The sequence below is a fragment of the Schistocerca americana genome, chromosome X (assembly GCF_021461395.2).
Source record: "Schistocerca americana isolate TAMUIC-IGC-003095 chromosome X, iqSchAmer2.1, whole genome shotgun sequence".
In the NCBI taxonomy this organism is placed as follows: Eukaryota; Metazoa; Arthropoda; class Insecta; order Orthoptera; family Acrididae; genus Schistocerca; species Schistocerca americana.
This window is the reverse complement of record NC_060130.1, coordinates 132,828,362-132,855,660: the sequence shown is the minus strand read 5'-3', so window position 1 is coordinate 132,855,660 and position 27,299 is coordinate 132,828,362. Positions and strand designations below refer to the sequence as shown.

Genomic DNA, 27,299 nt, shown 5'->3' with positions numbered 1-27,299 from the left:
ATCCAAGATGCTGTGTCACGATTTCATGACATGATCCAGCTGAAATGTTACATTCTTCTGTAAACCACGAAGAAGCTGTGGTGTCACCGCCAGACACCACGCTTGCTAGGTGGTAGCCTTTAAATCGGCTGGGGTCCGTTAGTATTCGTCGGACCCTCGTGTCGCCACTATCAGTGATTGCAGACCGAGCGCCGCCACACGGAAGGTCTAGTCTAGAGAGACTCCCTAGTTTTTTAAAATTATATTACCTCTCAAATGTCATATAAATTAAATAATATGACCAGTGATGAAAAAATATAGATTAAAAATTACGTACGAGTAGGAGTCGAACTGTCACCTGAAACGAGTTCGTTTTACGTGCTCGAATGCTAACATCTTTTATTTTATTTTATTTTTTCCTTAGACCTCTTCCACTTCAGGCGTTGGCCGCTATCATCCATACTACCCCACAAAACCTATCTAACCTAAAAACAAAAACAAAGCTAGTGTCACTGCCACTTTCTCCCTAAAAGCTAACTAGGACAGTTGTTTGCCACCACTTCAGGTTCTGCCCAAGAACAAAAATTAAATACGCCTCTGAACGTTTTGTTAAAAAAGGAAAGGTATTTTTTATTTAATTTAATTTTCTTTTTTTTTTTTTTTTTTAATCTCCTTCCGAGGGTGTCCACAGCAGCCAGATGGCGGGTTGTCCAGGTCGTCTTCTCGTTCAGCGGGGGTGAAACACCATCTAATTACCGTTGATGCCTCTCATCAGCCCATCACGTGCTATACCTCAATCTCTTCTCACACCTGGTACACCCCAATGGTCTGGAGGACGCGTAAACAGCGACCCCAAGTAATGCGCAAAGAGCGAACCATACGACGCCTTGCTCCATAAAACGGTGTACTTACTCGTTAAATAGTGGCAAAAATCTAACAACCCTGCAACACTCTCACTAAAAAAGTATGACAATGCCATACCCTTAATCCACACCGTGGCGTTATGAGGAGTAGCAGGGAAGTAAGTGGCGTCGGGACGGATCAGTTCGGTGGGCTCTATGGACTGAGACATTCGGCGCAGCAACGATGCCAACATGCGCCGTGTGAGGAGCCAGCAGTCGGCAGCCGTATCACAAACGAAACGGTGCATGTCGGTGACGACAGCGGTGCATCTGTGGCAGAGAGGATCCTCAGCGAGATATATAATGTATGAACATTGTCGAGTGGGGAATTTTTCAATCGTTATCACATACCACAGCGCCCTTACTGAGGCGAGAAGGAAAGGCGTCGGCATTCAATCACATTAGCAGGCAGTGTCCGTTGAATGTAGCGGTAGAACTCCTTGGTTCTAGGAGCCCATGTAGTCGGTAGGACATCCAACAGATAACTCTTGTCGACCAGATAGATGCGAATATCACACAGTGCTGGCACGATATGTCCAACAGGAATCGACAGCTGGAAGGTTTGAGGAACCACCTCTTCAATCAGTGTACCAGTGAGGGTGTTCTTGTCCGAAGTACGCAGGTGATACATTGCCCACAGTAAGAGAGTGCGCCCCCTATTGGGCACGTTTATCATTCCATTGCCACTTGCATGTGTGGGCAACGTTAGTGTCTCGTAACGGTTCTTGAACACCCTACCATCGCTAACGAAATGACCTAAGGGCTCCTGGAACTTGTCAGCTACCATAGTGGCCACTGGCAGAACGTGTGTGTAATGATTAAGTTTCCGAGAGAGGTAGACGTTGACAAAATGTACCAGCATGATCAAGTCAAGTGTTCGAAAGGTATGGAGACGAACTTGCGTGCAGATCATATTGAGTAGTCTGCAATACGTATCTACTGCTGTACGCTGCACATTCCCAAAATGGTCACACCCAAACATTTCATCGCCAGGACATCGGTAATGGGCACTGGTGTACTCATATTCAGTCCTCTGCCCATATCCATGTATTGCGACTACCGCAGGTTGATACAGCTCCCAGCTGCTTCGCCGTATCGCTGAAGCCACACGATCACGATCGCCGTACATACAGGGTGTTACAAAAAGGTAAGGCCAAACTTCCAGGAAACATTCCTCACACACAAAGAAAGAAAATATGTTATGTGGACATGTGTCCAGAAACGCTTACTTTCCATGCTAGAGCTCATTTTATTACTTCTCTTCAAATCACATTAATCATGGAATGGAAACACACAGCAACAGAACGTACCAGCGTGACTTCAAGCACTTTGTTACAGGAAATGTTCAAAATGTCGTCCGTTAGCAAGGATACATGCATCCACCCTCTGTCGCATGGAATCTCTGATGCGCTGATGCAGCCCTGGAGAATGGCGTATTGTATCACAGCCGTCCACAATAAGAGCACAAAGAGTCTCTACATTTGGTACCGGGGTTGCGTAGACAAGAGCTTTCAAATGCCCCCATAAATGAAAGTCAAGAGGGTTGGGGTCAGGAGAGCGTGGAGGCCATGGAATTGGTCCGCCTCTACCAATCCATTGGTCACCGAATCTGAGAAGCGTACGAACACTTCGACTGAAATGTGCAGGAGCTCCATCGTGCGTGAACCACATGTTGTGTCGTACTTGTAAAGGCACATGTTTTAGCAGCACAGGTAGAGTATCCCGTATGAAATCATGATAATGTGCTCCATTGAGCGTAGGTGGAAGAAACTAAACTGAGCTCTAACACGGAAATTAAGCGTTTCCGGACACATGTCCACATAACATCTTTTCTTTATTCGTGTGTGAGGAAGGTTTCCTGAAAGTTTGGCCGTACCTTCTTGTAAAACCCTGTATGCCTTCTGCCGACCTCGCCAAGAAAACTACGTCGTCCGCCTAGACACAACATTTAAAATGTACATTGTGGAGTCCAAACGCTGTCGTAGACCATGATGTGCAGACTCGAGGGCGATGACAAAGAGAAAGGTTGACAGAAGGCATCCTTGTTGCACTGAGCGCTCAATAGTGAATGGCGGCGAGCAGCAGCCATTGACAAGGACTGGGGAAGGGGCATGGTGAATGAGACGGAAAAGCACACTTGCCGATATTGGGGACACTCCCATTTTCTCTAAGACAGCCTGCAAGGAATGGCGCTCAACTTGGTCAAATGCATGGTCTAGGTCAACTGCCACGAGGGTGCCTTCTAAGCGGTGTGCCGACATAAGCGCCACCACATCTCTGTAAGAATTTAACGCTGTGTGTAGTTCTATATTACTGCCACCTCCCAGACATGTTTGGTCGGCATGCATGGCATCTTTGGCAATAGCGAGGAGGCGAGCACGAAGTATGCAGGCGAACAGCTTGTAATCCGAATTCACTAATGTGAACGGTCGGAAGACTTGCAATCTGCAACCCCTATTTGGTTTTGGAACAGGGATAATCATGCCCTCCATATATTGGGGGAGGGGGGGGGGGAGGGGGACGCGAAAGTCTGGATCCAGGAGTTCGCAGGACATCCGCCGCCAAACTTCCTCCATCAGGTCAGAAAAGGTACTATAAAATTCAGGCGGAAGACTATCAGACCCAGGGGATTTGTTTCTCGCGCCTTGTGACAGGGTCATGCGCATTTCTTCCTATGTGATGGCCTCCGAGAATGTGGTGTCTCCTTGCGCCTTACCTGAAGGTGGCAGGTCATGCAGGACGTCCTCAACGTGATTGTCAGGCCGTTGATCTGCTAGACAGAGAGTGCGGTAAAAATCTGTGAGGATGCGGACGATGGCGTTGTGTGTCTCTGCACGTTGCCCGTCCGCCGATATAACTGCCGTGATGAGTCGCCTCTTACAATTTCTCCATTCTCGGACGATGTGATAAAGAGAAGCACGTTCCTCTGGGATAGAATCTTGCAGTCTCGCTCGAACCCGCATGCCATCCAATCCGTCAGCTGTCATCTGCTGAAGCCATGGCTGTGTCCAGTGAACGGCCATTTGGCGTTCTGGCGAAGGTTGTTGCGACACTAGTTATCGCAAGACCGTGTAGTAAAACACAGAGGTCGATCGAAGCCAAAGCACTATGTCTTGTCCATATGACATGTGCGGGTGGGGAAGAGCTGGTTTTGCGCAGTGTGTCCACAATCATATCACAGAATCATAGGTATGATGCTGTCGCTCACATTTGGGCCCTGTATCAGTGATGGCTACACAGCAAGCCTCTTCTTGGAGTGTGTTCACATTAAGCGTCCAAGGTCTCCTTCTACCGCTTGTCTGTTGTCAAGGCAGAGTCATGGCGCAGATGAAGGCCTAATGGTCGGTGAATGCAGTGAGCCACGGTTCGGCACAGACAGTCACTACCCAAAGACCTTGGAGATGTAAATCCTGTCCAACCTGCTGACTGAGTGGCTGGTGAAGTGTGTATATCTGTGTCGGTCACTGTGGATTAGTGTCCATGTATCATGCAAAGCGAGGTCCCTGACTATAGCATGAAGGGCTGGATATAGGACAGGGTGAAGCATCCGATCCTCAGGATGTAAGACGCTGTTCAAGTCCCTGTCCACCACAAAGTGCTCTGTAGTACCTTGAAACAATGTAGTTACCTCAGTAGAGTAATAGGGCGTTCACCCTCGATGCTTCGCAGTAACAGACAGGGCATACAGATTGTTACCACTTGACCGCCACGAATTTAACGTCGAAACGCCTACACACAGATACATTAGTAACATAAAAGATGTGTAAAACTTTTCTTGGGAGTTTCTCGGAATTTCCAGAGTAGTGCACCTTACTACTTGCACATTATTTGGTTTTGATGGCCTGCTAAAGGTGTACAAAGTTTGAAGTAAATTCGTGATCCCAACGTCGTGACCTCCCCTTGTAAGTTATATGTGGTTTGCACACCAGACTAATAAATGTAGTAATACCATAAACACTTCTTGTAGCATAAAAAGATTGTAAATACAGAGTACTGTTGTAACTTCAGTAACTATTATTGTTCACAAATTAAAGCACCAGCTCGTATCTTCAGTTGGTAGATTCATTGCAATTTTGGAACTATCCTTTCCTTTTCTGTCTTTGAAAGTGAGAACCTGCCAACTTCATACTCTTATTTACCTACCGTAATTATGTATTACAGCGAATAAGCTTCCCCAATGGTAAAAGTGTAGTGGATGTGTGAAGTATGTTCTAATTTTTGCGGAAAATTACAATTCATTGCGAGAAAAAAGGAACTTCTTCCTTCAGACCTGAAAATAGCTGAAGTAACGAGAAAAAATAAATACATTCCTGTGCCAGTACAAGAATACATTTCGTCTGCATATATATATATATATATATATATATATATATATATATATATATATATATATATATATATATATATATATAAAAGATGTTCTTGTTTGGAAAAAAAGTCTCCTAAAATAACTAGCTTGTGAATTTTCTTTTGCACTTTATAGATACCTGAGACTAAGTTACGTCTTAATTCTTTTTCAAATGTATCAGTCTTTTCTATGCATTTTATTTTGAGTGGTACTCACTTTGCTTTAGCAGTTGATCAATTTATTTCGAAGATTTACTGGTATTTGCAAGTTTCGTGCTTAACTGGTAAATTGTTGACAGTTACAATTCAAACGGTTTGCGAAATTCGGTTTGCGTCTTCCGGAGGATGTGTCAAATGTAAACGTAGTGACTCCTGGGAGAGAGCGCAGATACCAGAATCTTTTAAAAAAGCGAAAGGAGAAAAAAATTTGATAGAGTAGAATGCAAACCCACATATCAGCTATCATCCGTCAGCCACCCACGACTCTAACCACAACGCCAATACAGAGCGCTGGAATTCTTAACTTGGTTTCAAATTTACGTAACATGAAGACTTCAGCTACTGTTATGGTTATATCTTATATTTAATTACAAGAAATCGTACCAAAATAACGCATTGTCGAGAGATCGTCAACATCTGAAGCAGCCTACATTTATATGACATATTTAGTAGTTTAAAAACTATCAAATACGCCTTTTCGCACTTCTCACAACTCGATACGACTACGATAGTCGACAGACGTTCCCGAAGGTCGAAACTGGGCGTGTACACGTCATAGTTGCATCACGGAGAAGTTTTACCGCGGTCAACGAGTTAAAATTTCATAGAGTGGCTATAGGTCCGCCATGTTTGAAGCAAATTGAAGTTCTGGCCGCCATGTTTTCTTTAGTCAAGGCATTCGTCTGCTGTGTCCCGCCCTCTTGTAACTGCGTTTGACTTACTTGAAATAGCCAATACTAGCTTTATTTTTTCTAAAACAAGCAATAGACAGCAGTGATTTCAGTGTACACTGACAGCAAAAAGGGATGTTTTTGTCGAAATATGGCTAAACTTTTCGATGCAGATAACACTACAAGACAACTCAAATAAGTCTGTCCATCCACTATAACGTTACTTGTTGCCCATAAATTAATGCAATTAGAGCGGGTACCACCAGAATATTACGGTGAAACTTCTAAACATGCTGTGGTTAACTATTAGAAACAGTAACGGGCCAGAAATGCGATATTTTTGTCGCTATTTCAAAGTAAACAGTCAAAGCCTCAAAAACCAGTACACTGTGAACGAGAATTTATTTGAAATATGTGTTACAAGTAGTTAACACAAGCATAGTAATTGAATAACAAAGTCGAAGCGTTCTTGGGTGGGGTAATTTCACAAATTTTCGTAAGTAGCTGTATGCCTTGGCAGAATAAAAGTGTAGGGTCAGGGCAAATTTCCTTATTTGCTGAGAATAATGGCATACTTTAGCACTGCACTGAAGTTCCAATAGCTCCTACAACAAACCAACTACATGTTCACTGTTTAACATATCAGAAACTGAACTACATAGCCTTCTTCTCAAACCAGCAACTAAAGTCTGTAACTGCACTATTCTTCTTTTGTGTCGTACACTAAGTTGCTTCATTTGCTTTATCCGCTTCTTTAGTCGCACATTCTCTGCTTGTACTCTGTTATATTGTGTTTTCAACTTCTTAGGGCTTGGTAGACAGTAATTGTGGTCAGCAGAAACAGATGTGGGTCCGACAGGCACTGAAAGAATGTAGTTACATCACAAGTTTATAACTGAGCTACACCATAAGATTATAATAGAAAGTATGTAATTCAAAGTAATAAGAACACGGAGTAAAATTAAATTATTGACTTACTTTGTGCTAATGATGTCACTGTAATAGCACTATCTTGCAAATTGTCGAAAGATCGCTTTCTGGGTTGTGGTCGTAATACTTTATCTTGCTTTTGTAAATGTGGTGGAAAGTTAAAGATAGTAAAGATAGCAGGTACTGGTTTTGACAAAAGGCGCCTCTGGACATTTGTGTGGTACATATATTTCTCTTCAAAATGAGCTGAACAGAGGTAACTGGCTGTAGTAGGAAACCAGTTTTCTCGCTTCATATTTATAACCCATCTTTTTGTAATTTCCTTATCTTTTAAAGGAAATCTGTAATCAACGATAAATAAATTACTTCCTGCATTTGTCTTAAGCATAATTACAGTTCCAATGCAAATGACTCTTTAATAAACATTAAAAAACGTGTGTCGCATTTCGGTACTAATATACTTACTTATAATATGAAATATTTGTTGTCTTATCGCTGCGATTTGTGCAGTTGAACGCTGAACACACTGCAGGCATGTTGACTTTATATTTTGTAACAAAAAAGTCAACTAGAAAAGTTAAATATTGCAGTAATATCACAACAGCTGACACACTTCCAACACAAACAACAGTAACGCTTTCCTAATGTTTTGACTAAGGAGAACATGGCGGCCGAGGTAGCGTTGGTTGCCGCTAGGGGCGCTGTAACTAGTATCTCAGCCACTCTATGAAATTTTAACTCGTTGACCGCGGTGAATCCAGCAACTACAGCGCTCTGAGCCGTACGAGCACGAAAATCGATAAATGTTCCCGACGGTCGAAACTGGGTGTGTATGCGCCATAGTGACGTCACCGAGAAGTGTTACCGAGGTGAATCTAGCGTCACCCAACTGTACGCCATCGTTGTAGCTCAAAACTCGAGAGAGTCGTTTACATTTTCGTTGTTTCACTTGTGTAAGAAGTGAACAGTTAAGTGTCAACAAGTTTCCGCGCTACGTTTTAGGCCTGATCAATTGATTTGCTGTAGAAAAGTCCATGCAAAATGAGTTGCTGTAGGCGAAGGAGACGCCGAACGCGTTCAGAAGGTTCATGTCGGGAATATTGTGGTTAGTATACAAACAGCCAATAGAAGACAATACCTATTTTAATAGTGCTAGTAAAAGCGTGCGGTTTCTCCGCAACACGATTTTAAGGTCGGATATCTTATTTAACTTGATGTTGATACCAAAATAGTTATGTGAAAATATGACGCAATCTTTTAAACAATAGTTAAATAGTGGCATTAGTAGTTCGCTGTTCATGTAGGATAATCTTTCGGAGTGAAATGAGTATTTCTGTTATTGTACTAACTGTCTTGGACAACAGAAATAACACCTGATTTTTTTTAACCATTCCTTTTTATTTATGCAAATGGATCTATTGGTGGCGACCTAAGGCCGGTAATGTGGTTTTTGTGTATACACAGACCCTGTCGTGTTGCACTGTGGTGAACTAAGTGGGTAGTCCACGCCGAAGACAATGAGCTAATGGCAGAATGTTTGTTCATAGTCTGGTGCTCAGTTTCTTTTTATGTTTATTGTTCTCGTCTAATTTGTTTGCCATTAAGAGGGTTTCAGCTCATTATGGGCGAATGGTATTACTGCGTCTTATGATTATTAATATTTTAACGCAATATAGTTACCAGAAGAATACATAATTAGAAGCAATTGAAGTATTTCTATTCGTTCAGGAAAAGGTGCAAGTTTACATTTATGTTAAGGAATGTGGAATATGCTAATTTGTTGGTGTGTCAAAACAGCATCGTTACTGTTAGCCTCCAGAGTATGTGTTGGCAGTTTTTTGTGTGATTGTTGTTAAGTAGTCTTGTGTGTTATGGTAAATATGACTTTTGTTGTAAATTCATCACACTATCTTAAGCCAAATGTTAAGAACTCGGTGTTAAAAATACACTAGTATGAAATCTGATTGTGAGCAATTTTACCTGTGCTCGACTTAATCATGAGGGTCTACTTAGGAAATTTAAACTTTGTTTTCAATGATTTGCTGAAGATAATGCGTTTGAAGCAGCTGCTGATACAGTGTTACTGTTGACCATAAGCGTTCTCAATTTGCTATTCTGATGTTGGACAACATGCTTATTGGCAAGCTTTCCACAGTTTTATGTCTGTGTAGATTGTGAAGACAGTAAACTATATAAGGTTGTTCATTGTGTCTTTCTGTGCAAGTACTGCGAGAAGCAGACAAGATGCTTGACATGTTTGGCAGGGGTGGTGCTAATATCTGTCTGTTCTGGTGTTGATTCTCAACCACAAACTCGTCTCAGTTTTAGCTGGTGCTCTGGCTCTTGTAGCCTTTTTTCAATTCACTTTGAATTTCAAATTTTCATCCCATCTGAGTTTGTGTTACTCATTAGGAATTTGATGTTGTATATGCATTTAATTTTGTATTAGTTTAATGGAATAATGTAAAAGACAATTGCAATGCCAGTGTAAAAGTTGGTGCATTAATTTTGTTGCATACCCACTGGGAATGTTCACCTTTTGCTGTCCTCCCTCTTCTTTCAAATGGGCTCAAAAAACTTGATATAATTGTCAAGCTGGGCTCACATATTGCAAATTTTTACATATTAGTAGTAATGGCTAAATGCATGAATTATAAACGTAAATACAACATAAGACAAAATGGTATAGCACACATTTGCACAATAATCCATACCACACTTGCACAGATAAGGAGCTCGTAGATTATGACCATACGGCAGTCGGATCGTGTAAGGCCCATGTTAGGCTACTGCATTCTATCAGTAATGTAACCTCTGTTTGGAGCTCATCTCCCTAGCATGGGGTACTCTGTCTCAAGGGAGTCTGCTGTTCATGAGCAGTAACATGACCAGTTTCTTCATTTCAGCCTCCAAATTTTGAAGTAAGTTTATATCAGAATTTTGATTGACAGCATTCACTCCATATTTAGTATGTCATCCTGATGACATGTAAACTGTACTTTGAGAGATTTAGCTATTTCTAATTTCAGGTAGAATGTCATTACCAACATTTGCTCTATATTTAACTTTCCTTTATACATAATAAAATTATTGGATATTATGAGGGTTGGAACTTAAATAGTGGCAACTATTTATTCACAATCGATACAAAAGAGTTAAATGTTTGCACATGTTACTGTCCTTCAAAGTAGTCACCAGTGTTGTGTAGAACCCGTTGCCACCAGTGTGGAAGGTGTAGTATACAGTTAGCAGAGCCTGTTCTGTTGATGGTGCGAGTGGAGTGGAGTGGTCTGCTGCCTGTAGAATCTCTGGAACAGTTTTGAAACAAATGCCGTAAAGTGGTTCCTTCATCTTGTGAATCAAATCAGTCATGACAACTCAAGTCCGAGGAGTATGGTGGATGGTACAGTACTTCCCAGTCCCATCGACCGAACAGAGCAACCACAGATTGCGCTGTATGCGCCTGCACATTGTCATGCAAAATAATGGATGGGTTGCGCAGAAAGTGTCTCCGCTTCTTTCGCGAAGCTTGTCACAGGTGATGCTCCAAAAACGATCAGTAATACTGTGCATTGGCGGTCTGCTGTGGAGGAGCGTAATGCGCTAGGATAACACCATCAGTCATACGCGAGAATCATCATATCTTTAGATTGCTCTGTTCGCACCATCAACAGAACAAGCTCTGCTAACGGTATACTACACCTTCCACATCGCTGGCAATGGGTTCTACACAACGCTGGTGACTACTTTGAAGGACAGTAACGGGTGCAAACATGTAACTCTTTTGCATTGGTTGTGAATAAATAGTTGCCACTTTTAAGTTCCAACCCTCGTGTATATGTATACTAGTAGCTGCCCAGGTCAGTCGGGGACATCAAAACAAAATCATATAGGGGTAGTGCAGGAATACCAGTAAGTCTAATAATTAATAAGAAAATAGAAATATGAATAAGCTACTGTAAACAGCCTAGTGAACATATTACAGTACCAAAGTTAGGCATGAAACCAGTACTCATTACAGTAATATGTTTGTATGTCTACTAGTTCCACAGATGATTGATATTTGAAGAAATGTATGATGAGTTAAATGAAATTACTTTGCACCACTTTTGGGCAGTTTTTCTAAAAAAAATCTTGTAATGTGTAGTAGTTATGTAAAATGACTTTTGAAACTGAGGTTAGTCTATTCTAAAACAATGCAATAACCATTTAGTAACTTGCAAAGACAACAAAGATTTATTTTTGAAATTTTGTAATGTTTTACAAACGAGAGGTAAATAGCCCATGGAGCGTATTACTTTACTCTACTAACATAAACGTCATTTTAGGATGGGATAATAGCTTTGGGCAATGTTACCATTTTAAAATTTATTGTTACACTAGTAAGCAAACTTTTTGTATTGCGGGAAGTAAAACATAAAAATTTAGAGTATTGAAACTTTTTTACTTAGGATGTAAAGAAAAAGTAAGGCATGAAAAAACTTCTTATTTTATCAAAGAAAATGCCGATGTTTCATTAGGTACAATATGTTAATGTATGAAAATGTCAGTGATGATACCAGGAAAATATTATGCACAAATTCATCACCATAAACTAACTCAGGCACTAAGAAAATGCCTCTTTCACTTAATCATTTTGAATGGTTTGTAAAGTCAGTTATATCATATCATTTGTGAAAAAGTACATCTTATTTATAGGCCAGTTCGATTTATCAAGAGATAGTGTTTACGGTTACACCATCTTCAATAAAAGTTCCAGTAAAGCCGAGGTAACATTTATTTTCATACTGTGTAGCCATAAACACACCAGTCTGCTCGCTGGCCGATTCCATTGTTTCCTGTGGTTTGGGTAGGCTCTTTTTGTTCTCTGCAGGTGCTGCTAACATTTTCATTTGATTTTTTTTTTTTTTTTTTTTTTTTTTTCCAGTATCATTTCCAAATTTTGTCCGAACTTGTTCTTCTATTAAGTCTTCACCACTAGAATTGTCATGCACTGTCTGGATTTTTTCTCTTGTTAAGTTGTTTACTTGTACCTGGGACTGGCTTAGAAGCATTTTATGGCATTTTAAGGAAATGTTTCATTTCTTGTGGATTCCAGATATTCTTTCAGGCGTTCAGTGCTGTGAACTTTGTATTGGCAAGGTCCTAACTCCCATTTACACTTGTACCATACTATAACAACATTAATCCCTTGTTGGTACTCATTTTCAGCAAAGTAAGATTCATCCCAAACTGAATCAAGTCTAAAACAAAGTAATGAAAGTACTGTGGAGCTACAATGACCCATTTTGTCAGTGATGCAAAATTGCCCCAGTTTTCCCGGAAACTAACCTTCATGGCTGCTTTAGATCATGCAGTGATAAATATTGATTACAGTTCTGTGGAATGATGTAGGCAATAACAAATTTCTACACACTAATGTCATTTGCCTTCTGTGTTGCTATTTTTCTGGTAGCAAAGTACTACTTTTCTGGACAAAAATTACCTAAAAAGTACAGTAGTATGGTTTTGGTTAGCAGATAATATCCAAGACAGGGAGTGGCTGAGTAACTAAAACATATGAGCTAGTAGAATCTGTCAACTACTGGACAGTATCAGAACTGTTACGAAATGTTCATTAGGATAGGAGCTAGGCAGGATAAAATCTTTTTTCAGAGTTTGTGCAAAGTCACTCCCATGGACAAAGTAACCCCACTTTACAGTATTCAGATAGTTAAGGGCTATGAAAATTTAATTGCAGTGAGGGGCTAAAATTTTATTGTAAGAAAAAGGAGTAGGAAAAGTAGTGGGTGAACATGAGTTGAGGAAGAGGAATGAAAGGGAAGCCAGCTGGTGGAATTTTGCACCAAGCACAATTTAATAATTATTAATACTTTGTTTAAAAATTGTGAAAGGTAGTTTTATAGGTGGAAGAGACATGGAGATACCAGATGGTATCAAACATATTACATAATGGTAAGATAGAGTTCAAAACCTGATTTTAAACTGAGAAACATTGCCAGCAGCAGATGGGGACTCAGTCCATTACTTGTTGGTTGTAGACTGCAGATCGAAACTGAAGAAATTGCAGGAAGGTAGGACAATTAATAGCTGAGGTCTGGGTAAGTTGAAAGAACCAGATCTTAAGAGTTTCAAAGAGCATCTGGCAACATTTGAGTGATGCAGGGTAGGGAACACGATAGAAGATGAAATGGTAGCCTTAAGAGTTGAAGTAGTGAAGGCAGCAGATGAGCAAAAGGGTAAAAAGACATGGCTCAGTACAAATTATCAGTAACACTTGAGATATTGAATCTAACTGCTGAAAGCAGAAAATATAAAAATGCTACAGATGAATCTGATAAGAGACTACAGACATCTGAAAAGTGAGGTAGACAGGGAGAGCAAATCAGGAGAGGCTAGACAAGAAGTGCAAGGTTATAGAACCATGCATGTTTAAGCAATAGATAGATATTGTGTATAGGAATATTAGAAAGATGTTTTGGGGAAAGAAAGACACCTAGATGAACATGATGGCAAGCCCATTCTAACCAGAGAAGGGGAAACTTAAAAGGCATGCAAGGGAAATAAATTGAAGATGAGGTGCGAGCATTGACATCCCTGGGAGAGCTAGCCATGGTAAAACTGTTCCACACTGCATGCAAAATATATCAGGCACGCAGGAGTACCATCATACTTTAAGAAGACTGTCATAATTACTATTCCAGAGCCAGCAGGTACTGATGTGGGTAAATGTTACCGAATATCAGTCTAACATGTCGTGGTTCAAAAATATTGATACAGTTGCTTGAGTGTGTTGAAAAACTACTAGAAGCTAACATGGTGGGCGTTGTCTATACAATGATGAGTGTCAACGTCTGTCCCCCATCCCAGATGATGATCACTCCTGGCTCATTTCATTTCAGATTACCCAAAATAAAGAAATCTATTGCTCTCATGTCACAGACGTTCATGGAAAAATTGGTGTAAGTAAAAAGAACACAATGAAAGATGGTTAAAATATTTTTATTGAATTTTTGAATCAAAACTGTAGTAAGGTAATACTTTTGAAATTGGTTACTTTCACAAACTGGCATTGGCTGGGAGGGTGGGATAAAAAAAGTTTATAATCATTATAACTTTTTTATTTACATCTACATCTATGTGGATACGCTGTACCACTACTAGTCATTTCCTTTCCTGTTCCATTCACAAATAGAGAGAGAGGGAAAAATGGCTGTCTTTATGCTTCTGTATGAGCCCTAATTTCTGGAATCTTATTTTCATGGTCCTTACACCCAATGTTGTTGGTCGCAGAGTCATTAGGCAGTCAGCTTCAAATTCTGGTTCTCTAAATTTTCTCAATAGTGTTTCTCATTTGAGTTCCTGAAACCTTTGTAATACTACTGTGCTACTGGTAACAAATTTAGCAGCCTGCCTCTGAATTGCTTTGATGTCTTCCTTGAAAGCAACCTGGTATGGATTCCAGATGCTCGAGCAGTATTCTTTTATAAAATTCTCCCAAAAACTGAAGTCTACCATTCACCTTCTCTATCACAGTTCTCACATGCTCGTTCCATTTCATATCGCTTTGCAGATTTATGTCCAGATATTTAAATGATGTGATTGTGTCAAGCAGGACACTAGTAAAAATGTAACTGACCATTACAGGTTTGTTCTTCCTACTCATCTGCATTAGCTTACATTTATGCACATTTAGAGTTAGCTGCCTTTCATCACACTGACTACAAATTTTGTCTAAATTGTCTTGTATCTTCCTACAATCACTTAACGTCGACACCTTACTGTAAACATTAGCATCATCAGCAAACAACCGCAGATTGCTGCCCACACTGTCTGCCAAATCATTTATGTATATAGAGAACAACACACTTCTCTAGAGCACTCCTGATGATACCCTTGTCTCTGATGAACACTCACCATCTAGGACAACATTCTGGGTTCTATTACTTGAAGTCTTTGAGCTGCTCATGTATCTACGGACTTATTCCATATGCTTGTACCTTAATTAACAGCGTGCAATGGGACACTGTGTCAAATGCTTTCAGAAATCTATAAATATGGAATCTGCTTGTTGCCCTTAGATAGTTTGCAATACGTCCTGTAAGAAAGCGATGCTTTCTAAAACCATGCTGGTTCTTTTAACCTACTTATCTACTTTGACCGATGATGAAATGATGGAATGTTTCTATGATTCTCGTATGTTAATTATTTCTTGAACATGAAATTTTGAACTTCAGGTTTTGTTTTGCTACCTTCAACTGCCACACCAGACTGAATGATGCTCCCTGTCAGTAGCCCCCCTTGTCATTCCTTTATTTATGTTTGTGATTTGTGCTAGGATTATTTTATACTTGCGCTTCATGGATGAGACAACTTTGAGGGATTGCAGCTCTTCCACTGCATGCGTGTGATTTGCTGGAGCAACTGGTTGCTGCTCTCGAGGCTAATTAGTTTAAGTAAATTATATTTAATTCTGAGTAAGGGTGATTTTAGATTTGTTTTAGTTCACTGGTTTGTGTGATAGTTTTACAGGGAAATCACATTCCTAACAAACCCACGTAACTACTGTGGTTGTATCCAATAGTCTGTTCTCCTCCCTCCCATTGTCATATCTTGTTGGTACCTGGGACCTTTCCTTAGTGATATGTGGTGGGAAAATAATAATAATAATAATAATAAATATAGAAGAAACGCCCTGAGATATGGTGGGAAAATGTTCTGATTAATGCATTGTAAGCCATTAAGAGCATATGCTTACTAACGTAGTTAGTAGTTGTTACTGTTATTCTCATTTTAAAATACATCTTCATTATGAAAAGGAAGAAAAGTTGATTTTTTCATGGAGTTTTGTTTTTAGACTGTTTGTGATTTTTGTTTTAAAATTTGACACTTTCACTACAAAAGATAAATTTGATTTTATTATAAGCTTTTGTTTTAGACTGTTTGTGCGGTTCAGCCTCTGCTTGATTGTAAACAATGGCTTATGCAATGTTTCTGAGTGCCAAATGTGGCACTGTGTGTGTTGTCTAATATATAAATTTACTTCCTGTTTGAAGAAACTCAGTGTAAAGAAATGATGTATAATTTCTCAGTAATGTGATTTATGCCACTTCTGTAGTTTTTGTTGTATTGGTGGTGATTATGGTATGCAATAAAGCTTCTCTAAATGTCCGATAGGGAAAATTTCCTCAGGCTGCCTGAGATTGGGCTGTCAGTTTTTGTTTGTATCTGGTTTCATGACCACTTGCATTGTACTCCTTTGGATAATGATTGTCATTATTTTTGAGTGTGGAGTAATATTTATTCTGTTTGGATGGTATGTATTTCAATATGTCATGCATTTTGCATGGTTACACACATTGTCTGTCTGGTATTTTCTGTAACAAATTGTGATTTTAGTCTTATCATTTCACAGGATGATTTGAGAATAGGTTATGAACAACTTGAAGCTAGTCATCACCAAATAATAAGAGCTGTTTTTTTACTTGGCTATTTGTCGTATTGAAATGGTCTTTAGTTTGCATAAAATATATCCATAACATTCTAAATTCTGTTCATTCATTCAAATATGTTATCAGTGGAGAATAATGAGTCTGATTAGATTGTTTGTAAGTGACTGGTGCTAATACTTGCACTAGGATCAGTCAAAGACATTGGAATATTTTCATTAGGGATCTAGCAAACATCAGCATGAAGTGGCCATGAATAAACTGCAAGGAAGGTCCTCTTTGTCTCTGTGTTCTGCATTTTCCAGTCCACTATTGGTTATGGTGGATAAATGTGATGAACATTTCTTCTTTAATAGTGATGGAGGTTTTTTAAGCCTAAGATGAACCTGTATGAATTTAGTAGCTGATAACATGTTTTTATATTGGGTAGAACTGCAATTATTGAAGTAAATGACGTGTGTGTGTGTGTGTGTGTGTGTGTGTGTGTGTGTGTGTGTGTCTGAGTAAAATGTTACAACCAGTCACTTGTACAACACAATACTGGCTTACTGGAATCTTTCACATTCAGGGGTACTGCACCAATGATGAGTGTAAACATGGTGAGAAAATATTGAATAGGGTGTAAACTTCAAAGTTGGTAGATGTCCATACTGATGAGACATTAAACCAGACCAAGCATATCTTGGTACCTGTAAAACAACCTAAGTTCTGCCACATTTGCACTTAGTAATTGCAAATCCTGGAGAGAGACAAATTAGTAAGTTGATATATTTTATATTTTGAATATTCTCATTCAATAACGCCATAATGTTCTGAGCTACCATAACTCATCTTTAAGAAAGAAAGTCTTTATTGCTCAAAAACATGCTGCAAGAATAACATGGGGTGCTCACCCATGATCATCTTGTAGACATCTGCTTCACAGTACAGTTGTTCCCTCATGAAGTTTGTTGTAAATAATCCACATCAGTTCAAAATGAACAATGATGTGGTCAGAATTAGCAAGAGCCTTGCCTCACTGTTGTGCTTGACTTGCACAGCTTTACTGTCCGTTAACGCAGCATAACATGCAAGGAGACAGTTATACCAACAAATTGTCTATAGGTGTGCAGTCAAAAAATTATCCGAACATTGTCAAGACTGTTTTAGCAACATTGGGAGACTGTGTGGCTGCTGGTTCATTTATGTTTCATTTTTATCTGTTGTACTCGGTAACCTAATAAAAATGCTATTTAGTATGCACTATACTAATGCAAATGAATTCATCATGATAAAGTTATGAAAAAAGTTTTTCCAATAAAATAAAGTATCTGAAATTGTCACAAATGAGCAGGGTAATAAGCGTTTTCAGCTTAGAAACAGTCTTTCTAGATTCAGTCAACAGCGCTACTGAAGTAGCGTTACAGAAAGGACTACCACAGATGTATATAGTTGTAACAGTAGGGATACATACGTAACGAAATACAGTTAATAAATCACTCAGTGCTACAATTAAGTCAACACAATTAACAGAAGCAGAAGAAGCGGGCATTAACAGGTGTGCAGTTCTGGATGTCTTTCAACCATTATATCAAAAGGGTACAGAATTGAGGTAGTGACGATGTAATGGGGGAGAAGTAGCCTTACTGATTGTCGATCTGTGTGTGGTGGTGGTGGTGGTGGTGGTGGTGGTTCTTCTTTCGCAGAAGAGCTAAAAATCTTGTCTAGTGAGATTAGAACCGAAAACTAAAATGCATGTCCGCTTGAAGGGCAGGCACTTTACCGCTAAGCTAGCATACAGCTACAGTCACGAAACTCTATAGGGGGAAAAAGTGCAATCTTTTTACAGCTAAAGTGAAGCTGGCGCTGAAAGTGGCTAGCCTGTAGTAACACAAGAATGTCATGATTAAAACAAAGAACTTGCTATTTTTAATGCTGTTACTTCCATATTTTCCAGTCACTACACACGGTGGCCCCTCCCACGGGGCTCCCCAATGCTTTGGTGAGTTTGTGCTTGGCTACCACAAGGCCTCAGCCCTTTACATGCCGCATGTCTGTTCTTCTGCTGTATTTTTTTCCCCTCTCCTGGGAACATGTCTGGGACATTTTTTGGGAATGTGTTCCAAGGTTTTAAGAGCCTGGCATCAGAACAGCCCCTCATCAGTTTTTTTCTTTCTTTCTTCGTTCTCATCGCCTACCATTACTCCACTTCAGTGTTTGAGGTTTCTCTATATTTCTTCTTTCTCCGTGTACATTCTGGAAGGCTGGCCCACATGTTTGATGCATAAAAGGTGACTGTGTAATGCTTATTCGCAGACCCAGCCAACTGTTAGGGTTCCCATGTCCCCCCTGGTATAGGCCAGGCCCAGGGATGGGTGATTGCCCGAGTTGTTACCTCCCCAGCTGCCAATTGGTCTCTTTGTCAGGAGTTTGGAAGGTATGACCTGAGGTGTGAACAATCACCCTAGGTTGGTGAGCCACCCTCTGAGGGGGACACCAGCTCGAAGGAGTGTACCATTGGAGATGCTGGAAATCGCGAGGGATTTTCTCGCAATGAACCAATCACCATCTCAGTCTGTCTACTAAATGTAAACGGAATGAGGCTAAAGATTCAAAGAATCTCCCAGCTGCACCTCTGTTCTTCATGTTATCACATACTGAAGGTCAGTCCTTTGCTACAGCTAATCAGTTTATTATTCAGAAAGATGTTGATGAAATTGCAGGCCGTGCAATATGGAAACATAATGACATAATGGAACTTTGCTTTTTTGGAGACCAATTGTGATTTTTCAAGCCCAACAACTGCTTGCAGCTTTGCCCATCCATGGCTATCGTGTTCATGTCAAGGGCAATTCAGTGCTGACTTCTACGCTTGGTGTTATTTATGCTTGGCCACTTGATGAGGGGGGGGGGGGGATCTAAACATCTAAACTTACCTCTCTGATCAGGGCTCCACTGCAGTCCATTGGGTAATGAGAAAAGGGTGATGCAACTTTATTGTCTACATGTACTCTTTTTCTCACATTTGATAGAGCAGTGGTTCCATCAAAGATCAAAGCACGCTATGAAGTCATCACAATCTGACCAAACATTCCAAACCTGATGCATTGCCTCCAGTGTCAACATTACAACCACACTTGTGTGTCATGTTGAAACATGGCTGACTTGTGGTAGGGATACTCACAAGGGCGATTGCCTGCCTCCTCCTCCCTGCGGTATAAATCCTAAGAATTTCCCTTGCATCTTGATGAGTGCTCCATTGGCCATGCAGACTTGAAACCTAAAATTCAGCACTGCAGTTACAAAATCGCCAATTACTACAGAAGTATCCCCATCTCCTTCTCTAGCTGCACAGCAGGCCACCAAATTTTCTTCCACAGGGACGGAATCACTTACCTCACAAACAACGGGCTGAAAAGGACAGAGGAACACTACCATGAAGACTTCTATTGTTTCTCTGGCCAATAAATATGTCTCTTCATCTGCCAACTGCAAAGTCTCCAAAAAATTGAACGAAGACAAACGGTCTTTTCCTTCCCTGACTCCTAGATCCTCTTCAACACTGTTGCTGTGCGGTACCCTCACCCGGCTGACCTTCATTTTGCCAGTGTGCACCACCTACTGTTTCTCTGCCCTGGAATTTACAGACCAACTCGGAGAGAATGCCACGTCTCTGTAGATCTCCTGGAACAGAATCGTCCAGCGTCTGCACCCTGTATCAGTGAATCTTCAAAGGCATCCGGCAGCTGCTGAGCTGACAACCCCTCATTTGTTCTCTCCTCCCTGTCATGACTCTCCTCCAATGGAACGTTCACGGCATTACATCCAACGAGGAGGAATTATGACTGCTCTTGGATTTGCAGTGTCTGCTACTTTTCTGCCTCCATGAAACAAAATTACGTCCTTGTGACCACTTTGACCTCGTGCATTTCCTTCCGGTCCGCTTTAATCTTCTCCCTGGGGATGGCATCGCATCTCATGGTGGAGTCGTGCTGTTCGTACGGGATGATGTTCGTACTCAAACCATCGCACTGAACACTTGGCTGCAGGCTTTTGCAGTCCACATTTTCCTTCTTCACTTCACCTTTTTTCTTTGCAACGTCTACATCCCTCTGTCATTTGATGTTACCAGGGCAGATTTCCTCTAGCTCATTGGTCAACTCCCTCATCCCTTTTAGATGTTCGACGACTTTAACGTGCACCATCCCCTGTTGGGCTCTTTCAGAACCTGTCCTAGAGATGCCCTCTTGGCTGATATTCTCAATCAATTCAACCTTATTTGTCTTAACACTAGAGCACCAATGATTCTTTCAGATTCCATGCACACCTTTTCCAATTTGGACTTCTCGTTCTGCACTGCCCAGCCTGGTCATTGTCTCAAATGGTTCATTCTCTCGGACATGTACTTGAGTGACTATTTCCTGTGTGGTATCTGTTTGCTGACTCCTACCCAAACTACGTGTAAACCCAACTGGCAGCTCTCTAAGGCAAACTGGAGGCTTTTATTCTCCCTGGCGGCCTTCAACGAACGGCATTTCCCCAGTTGTGATGACAAGGTATAATGTCTTACAAATTTTATCCTTACCACTGCAGAATGTTCTGTACCTCGCACATCATCTTTTCCGCACTGTGTAGCAGTCGCTTGGTGGACAGAGGTGTGCCGCAATGCACACAGACATGCTCTGTGTTTTTAACCAACATCCTATGATGGCCAACTGTATTTGTTATAAGCAGTTGTGTGTGCAGTGTCATCGCATTCTTTGGGCTAGCAAAAAAGCCAGCTGGATTTTGTTTACTAGTTCATCTAACAGTTTCTCTGACTGCTTTCTGGGACCAAAGTCCGTGCCCCAATTTCTGGCGTGACCATAGCAAATGGTGTCATTGTGGGCCCTATTGCTATCTCCAAAACCTTAGGCCACTATTTTGCAGAGATTTCGAGTTCCACTTACTATCACCCTGCCTTCCTCCATCAGAAACGAGTGGAGGCAGCTTGGGCGATACACTTATCCTCTCAGAATCACAAATGCTAGAATGCCACCTTCACTATGAGGGAGCTAGATCGTGCTTTCACTTCATCCCAGTCTTCTGCCCCAGAGCTGGACGATTTCAACATTCAGATGTTACAGCACATTTCTCCTGCCTGCAAGCACTTTCTCCCTCATATGTGCAATTGCATTTGGGCAGATGGTACATCACCCAGAAGCTAGCGTGAAGCCACTGTCATGCCCATATCCAAGCCCAGTAAGGACAAACAGCTTCCTTCTAGTTACTACCCCATTTCTCTAACCAGCTGCTTTTGGGGGTGATGGAACATTTGATTCATAGCTGGTTGGTACGGTGGCTCCAATCTCGCAATCTACTGAACCATGCACAGTGTGGGTTTCGAGCACACCGTTCTGCGGTTGACCATCTCGTCACTTTCAGTTCAGGTTTTTTTTATATATATATATATATATATATATATATATATATATATATATACTCTGTACTATATACACGTGTAGCATCCGAGGCTGCTTGCCTCGTTTCCTACAGGAATTTTAAAAGACGGGGCTCCATCCTGAGCATTGTCCTCTTTGCGATAGCTATTAACCTTATTATGTTCTGTCTCCTATGGGTAATCTCGGGCTCCCATTTCGTCGATGACTTTGCAATCTATTGCTGTTTTCTGCGGACTTATCTCCGTGAGTGACGACTTCAGTGACATGTCATCTTTATTCATGGAGCGTCAACAATGACTTCAGTTTTCCACTGAGAACAGTTTGTATAAATTTCTTCCACCATCTTTACATCTTGAGCCTGTTGCTCTTCCGTTCACTGAAACTGTGAAATTCCTGGGACTCGTGCTTGATAGAAAACTTTCTTGGTCCTCACACGTGTCTTACCTGGCCACCCAATGTACCCAGTCCCACAGTGTCTTATGAGTCCTAAGCGATACTTCTAGGGGAGCAGCTCAGACCACCCTCCTCCGTTTATACCGATAACTTGTTAGTTCGAAACTAGACTATGGGTGTTCTGTTTGTGCATCTTCTGCATGTCCGTCCCTCTTCCACTGTCTCACTACTATCCATCATCGTGGAATCTACTGGGCCACTGGAGCCTTTTACAGTGGCCCAGTTGAGGGTCTCTACTCAGAAACTCTACTCTGCCAGTCATACTGGCGTGATGTTCTACTCAGCAGATACACATGCCATTTGTCTGCCATGCCTAGCCACCCATCCTATGCCTCCATCAGTGATTCCTTTGACTACCACAATGGGGTGCCTGTGTCTTCTTTATTACCTCCTGGAGTTCGCTTTCACCTATTGCTCCAGCCTGCTTGCCTATTTCCTGGTGGGTGTGAACCTTCACCACCTTGGCTTTGTGTGGTGGCCCATGTTAACCTTGCATTTAATTCTCTTCCTTAGGATACTACTCCAGATTCGATCTATCACTGTAAGTTTCTCAGCCTTCACACTGAACTTTGCGATAGTACCTTCATGTACTCTGGTAGCGGTAAGACTGACCATAGTGTTGGGTGTGCATTCATCATCGACACAAACAATTTTCAGTATCAGCTTCCAGAATAGTGCTCAATATTTACAGCAGAGCATGTCTCCCTCTTCAGATGATACAGGCTTTTTAATTGTCATATGCTCTGATTCTCTGTGCCCTTCAGAGTGTCTGTGTGTTGTACAAAGTCCATCCCTTAATGCAATGGGTCCAAGAAAGCCTCCACTTGCTCTTGAGGGAGCCGTTATGACATTTATGTGGGTTTTCCTGGTCACGTCGATCTGACGGGAAACTAGGCTGCTGACAAGCTTGCAGTCCTACCTCAGCCCACTAGCTATACCATTCCTTCTGATGATCTCTGTGTAGCCATCTGTTGACAGGTGGTATCACTTGGGTATCAGCACTGGTCTTCTCTTCTTGGGAAAAACCTCCAGGGAATTAAACGCCTTGCAGTGACGTGGTCGACTTCCTCTCAGCCCTCTTGCTGCAAGGAGATCATTTTAGCTAGGTTACGTATTGGCCACTTGTTTTAGCCATCATTATCTGTTAGGTGGTGATCCCCCACTTCTATGTGCTCATTGTCAACATTTGATGGTTCACCATTTCCTGACTGCCATTTTTTTTAACCCCTTACGGTATAGTGTCTGTCTGCCGTCTCAGTTATCGGCCATTTTACCGAACAAGGGGTGGACTGTCGATTGCATTTTACTTTTTATCTGCCATAGCAATATGGTGAAGGACATTTAATATTTAGTTTGGGACCTCTGTTGTCTCTGCAGGGCATTTTGTGGACTTTCCTCCAAGAGGAAGTCCTTGTTCGTAGCTCTTCCCTTCCCTCGATTGGGCTTAATGTGCAGTCGCTTTTAACTTCTTTCTCATGTTAGTGTTTTAAGTTTCTGATGTGGGCACATAGGACCACAGTTAGTTTTTTGTGCCCTAAAACTAAACTAAACGTGGTGGTGAATTTTGCCAATACGAATAGGAAAATGTAATTAAAGTAATATCCTATCTCCTGTTAATATCGATCTGTAATAATAAAATGTTGGTGCAGTGTAAAACATAGGGTTCACAGTACGAGTTGTAATCATATAGTCAGAAATAATTTGAGACTTGAATTGTAACTGGATGTGTTTAAGATAAAAAATAACTGATTATGATTATACCTATGTGCTTCACATGTACTTTCTGATGCTATGTGCCAATTGTAGTTCATTTTATGAATTTTTTAGCAGATTTTGGACTCATTCTAATACATTCAAATTTAGACAAGATTTTTATTTTCTTGATTAGGTGCTATCCCTCCTTATAAACACACTTTTTGACTTGTTCTTGCTTCTATGCCTTGTATGTACGTATCATGTTTCTTTCCTGCTTTGCAGGTATCAAAATGTGTCAATCTCTTTAGGAATTTATTTCCCAGAGGTAACATGTAGTCCCCCCCTGTGAGGCCACGTTCCATAACATTTAGCACAAAACCCAATTCCTGTTCACTTTCAACCACTCCTGCTGTGTCATCAGTGAATTGTATTGTGCCAACTTTCTGTCCTTGATAAACAATACTAGTCCTTTCATTCCCTCATTCCCATTTCAAAGTGCTATATAAACATCACTAGTGACAATGAACAGCCTCATGTTACAGCTTTCATGGGCTAGTTTTGACTTCTTATGCAAATCTGTGATTACATGCTATTAAAAATTGCTTTAAAGAAAGACTGAGTTAAATCAATCTCTCACTGTCATAAATAGCATACTGCCTTAAAAAGGAAAAACATTTTATTTCATCCTGCAGTGTAAAAAAACTTGTGAAAATAATAGATGTAAAACACCTTTCCATATTTACGAAAATAACATACATTTCCTTGGTTTTCCTCAGTAGCCTGACACTGGCAAAACTGTTTCTGGAATGCCACCCCCTCCCAATCTGTCTCTCTATTAAAATTGAAATTTGTTATACATGTGTTATTATTGTCGCCCTCTTAATTGAGAATCCACTAAAAGCTCTCATTGCCAGATTCAGAGTTTTTACTGAAATCACCATGATGTTCCATTTTGTGGTCTCAAATAAAATGTGATCATTCTGCCCTTTAAATTGTCTAGGCATGTACCTATAGAAACTACACACATAACAGATGCATAAGTGTTGTAAAAATTGGGCACCAAATACAAATTACAGTAAGTGTAAAGTGACATCCTGTAGGAGGTATAAGATATATGGATTGCCACAAGCATGAACTGATTTTTTTCAATCTTTGTGATTTGTCTTTGGCAGATGTTAGAAACTGTATACATGCAACTAAGAACAGAATCTGCCAGGAAGTTTCATATCAGTGCACACTCCACTGCAGAGTGAAAATCTCATTCTGAAGACAATTCTTGTTATATGGGAACAAATCTTTAGTACTCTATTGGAAACACCATAAATCCAGATGGGCTTTTGTTTTTGGGAGAACATATCATTTTCTTAATTTCATAAGGATATTCCTGTGGTTGAACTATATCATTGTTGCTTTTTCAACATACTCCTGCGATTTTTCTCTTGAACTGTTTGTCCCTATACTTTCTACTATATTAAAGAAATGACTATTAAAAGCATTTACTATCTGTGACCATTTTATAGCTCTTCCATTCAGTTCATTAAGCCGAGTAAAATTATGTTCTGGATGTCCTATCACACTTGTACTTGCTAACACATAATTTTCCCTTTTCCTTTCACAAGATACTCCATCTAGTGATCCAGGATTTTTTACATGGGTGTTCAGTATCCTTTCTGATTAGCTTATGTGGAAAGCTGTTTTCTAATAATGATATAATGTTATCATGGCATACATTGATGCAAAAAACCAAAGTACAAAAAAATAATTAATGTAGAGAAATGAAATTTTGGGAATGTATTTGCCGAAGTAACATATTTAAGTGATTAATATTGCAAGATCACAGGTTAATCTAAGTGTGAGAATGTGAAATGCTGATACATTAATAACCAGTTTTCCCACCAGAATGTTGAATGTAAGCATGCTAATGTGCACGATTTGTGTCATACAGGTGCCGGATATGTTTCTGGGTTGGAGTTCTGTGCCTGTTGCTCATAGTCGGTCAATATAGGGAGGTCAGTGCTGTTTGAGGATGACACTGGAGTTGTCATCCGATGTTCCATATGTGCTCGATTGGAGACAGATATGGAGATAGAGTAGACCAAGGCAACATGTCATTATTCTGTAGAGTATGTTGGGTTACAGCAGTGGTATGTGGGAAAGAGTTATCATATTGGAAAACACCCCCTGGAGTGCTGTTCATGAGTGGCAGCACAGCAGGTTGAATCACCAGATTGATGTACAAATTTGCAGCCAGAATGCTTGAGGTAACCACGAGAGTCCTCTTTCTGTCATATGATGGATTGGAGATACTCCAGGTATAGGTCCAATGTGTCTCGCACGCAGATAGGTTGGTTGCAGGTCTTCGACTCGCCTCTGCCTAACCGACACACAGCTGTCACTGACACTGAGACCGAACCAGCTTTCATCAGAAAACACTAGAGACTTCCACTCTGCCTGCCTGTGAGCTCTCAATTCGCACCATTGTAGTAGTAAATGGCAGTGGCTCGAGGTCAGTGCAATGCATGCTGCAGGGCATCTGGCTTGAAGCTGTCCTTGAAGGAACCGATTTGTAACAGTTCATTGTCACTGTGGTGCTAACTGCTGCTCAGATTGCTGCTGAAAATGCAGTACAATGTGCCAGAGCCATACACTGAATCCTATGTTCTTCTCTCTTGGTAGTGCCACATGGCTGTCTAGAGTTCAGCCTTCTTGTGACTGTACAATCTCGTGACCACCACTCCCAGCAGTTGTGTACAGTAGCTACATTCCTGCCTATTCTCCCTGCCATATCTCAGAAGCTTCTCATAGCCCTATTACATGACGTCATTCAAACTCGGGACAGTGTTGATAGTGATGTCTTTGTCGCCTGGAACGCAACTCGTCATGTCTAATCTCAAACGTAACTAATACTTATGACCATTACAGCGTGTATTTAAAGCAAAACTGATTTGCATCCTCATATGCGACCGATGCGAAATCTGAGTAGACATCATCTTTCAGCTGCAGAAACATGCCTACCAACTTTCATTTATGTTAAACAACTTCTTCTTTTTTTTTTCCTTCTGTGGTGTAGATTAAATTTTATTGTAGCATTTGTTTCATTATAGATTTCATCGAGGTCATCTCTTGTAAACTATTCTTAAAATCATTTGTTCTGGAGTCATTAATCATTCTCACTGGTTCTGCTGAGGAGTAAGGTAACCATACATCATGATCAGAGAATCTTTGTTACTGGGT

General features: G+C 40.6%; 1 protein-coding gene across 1 annotated transcript in view; it reads left to right on the top strand.

The window, feature by feature from the left end:
- The first annotated feature begins 7,820 nt into the window (after positions 1-7,820).
- LOC124556731 (transmembrane protein 183-like) overlaps positions 7,821-27,299 on the top strand; it is a 153,644-nt gene continuing 134,165 nt past the window's right edge. Inside the window, exon 1 of the mRNA XM_047130730.1 lies at positions 7,821-8,153. Coding sequence (XP_046986686.1) covers positions 8,090-8,153 — 64 coding nt within the window. The 5' untranslated portion in view covers positions 7,821-8,089. The remainder of the gene's footprint in view (positions 8,154-27,299) is intronic.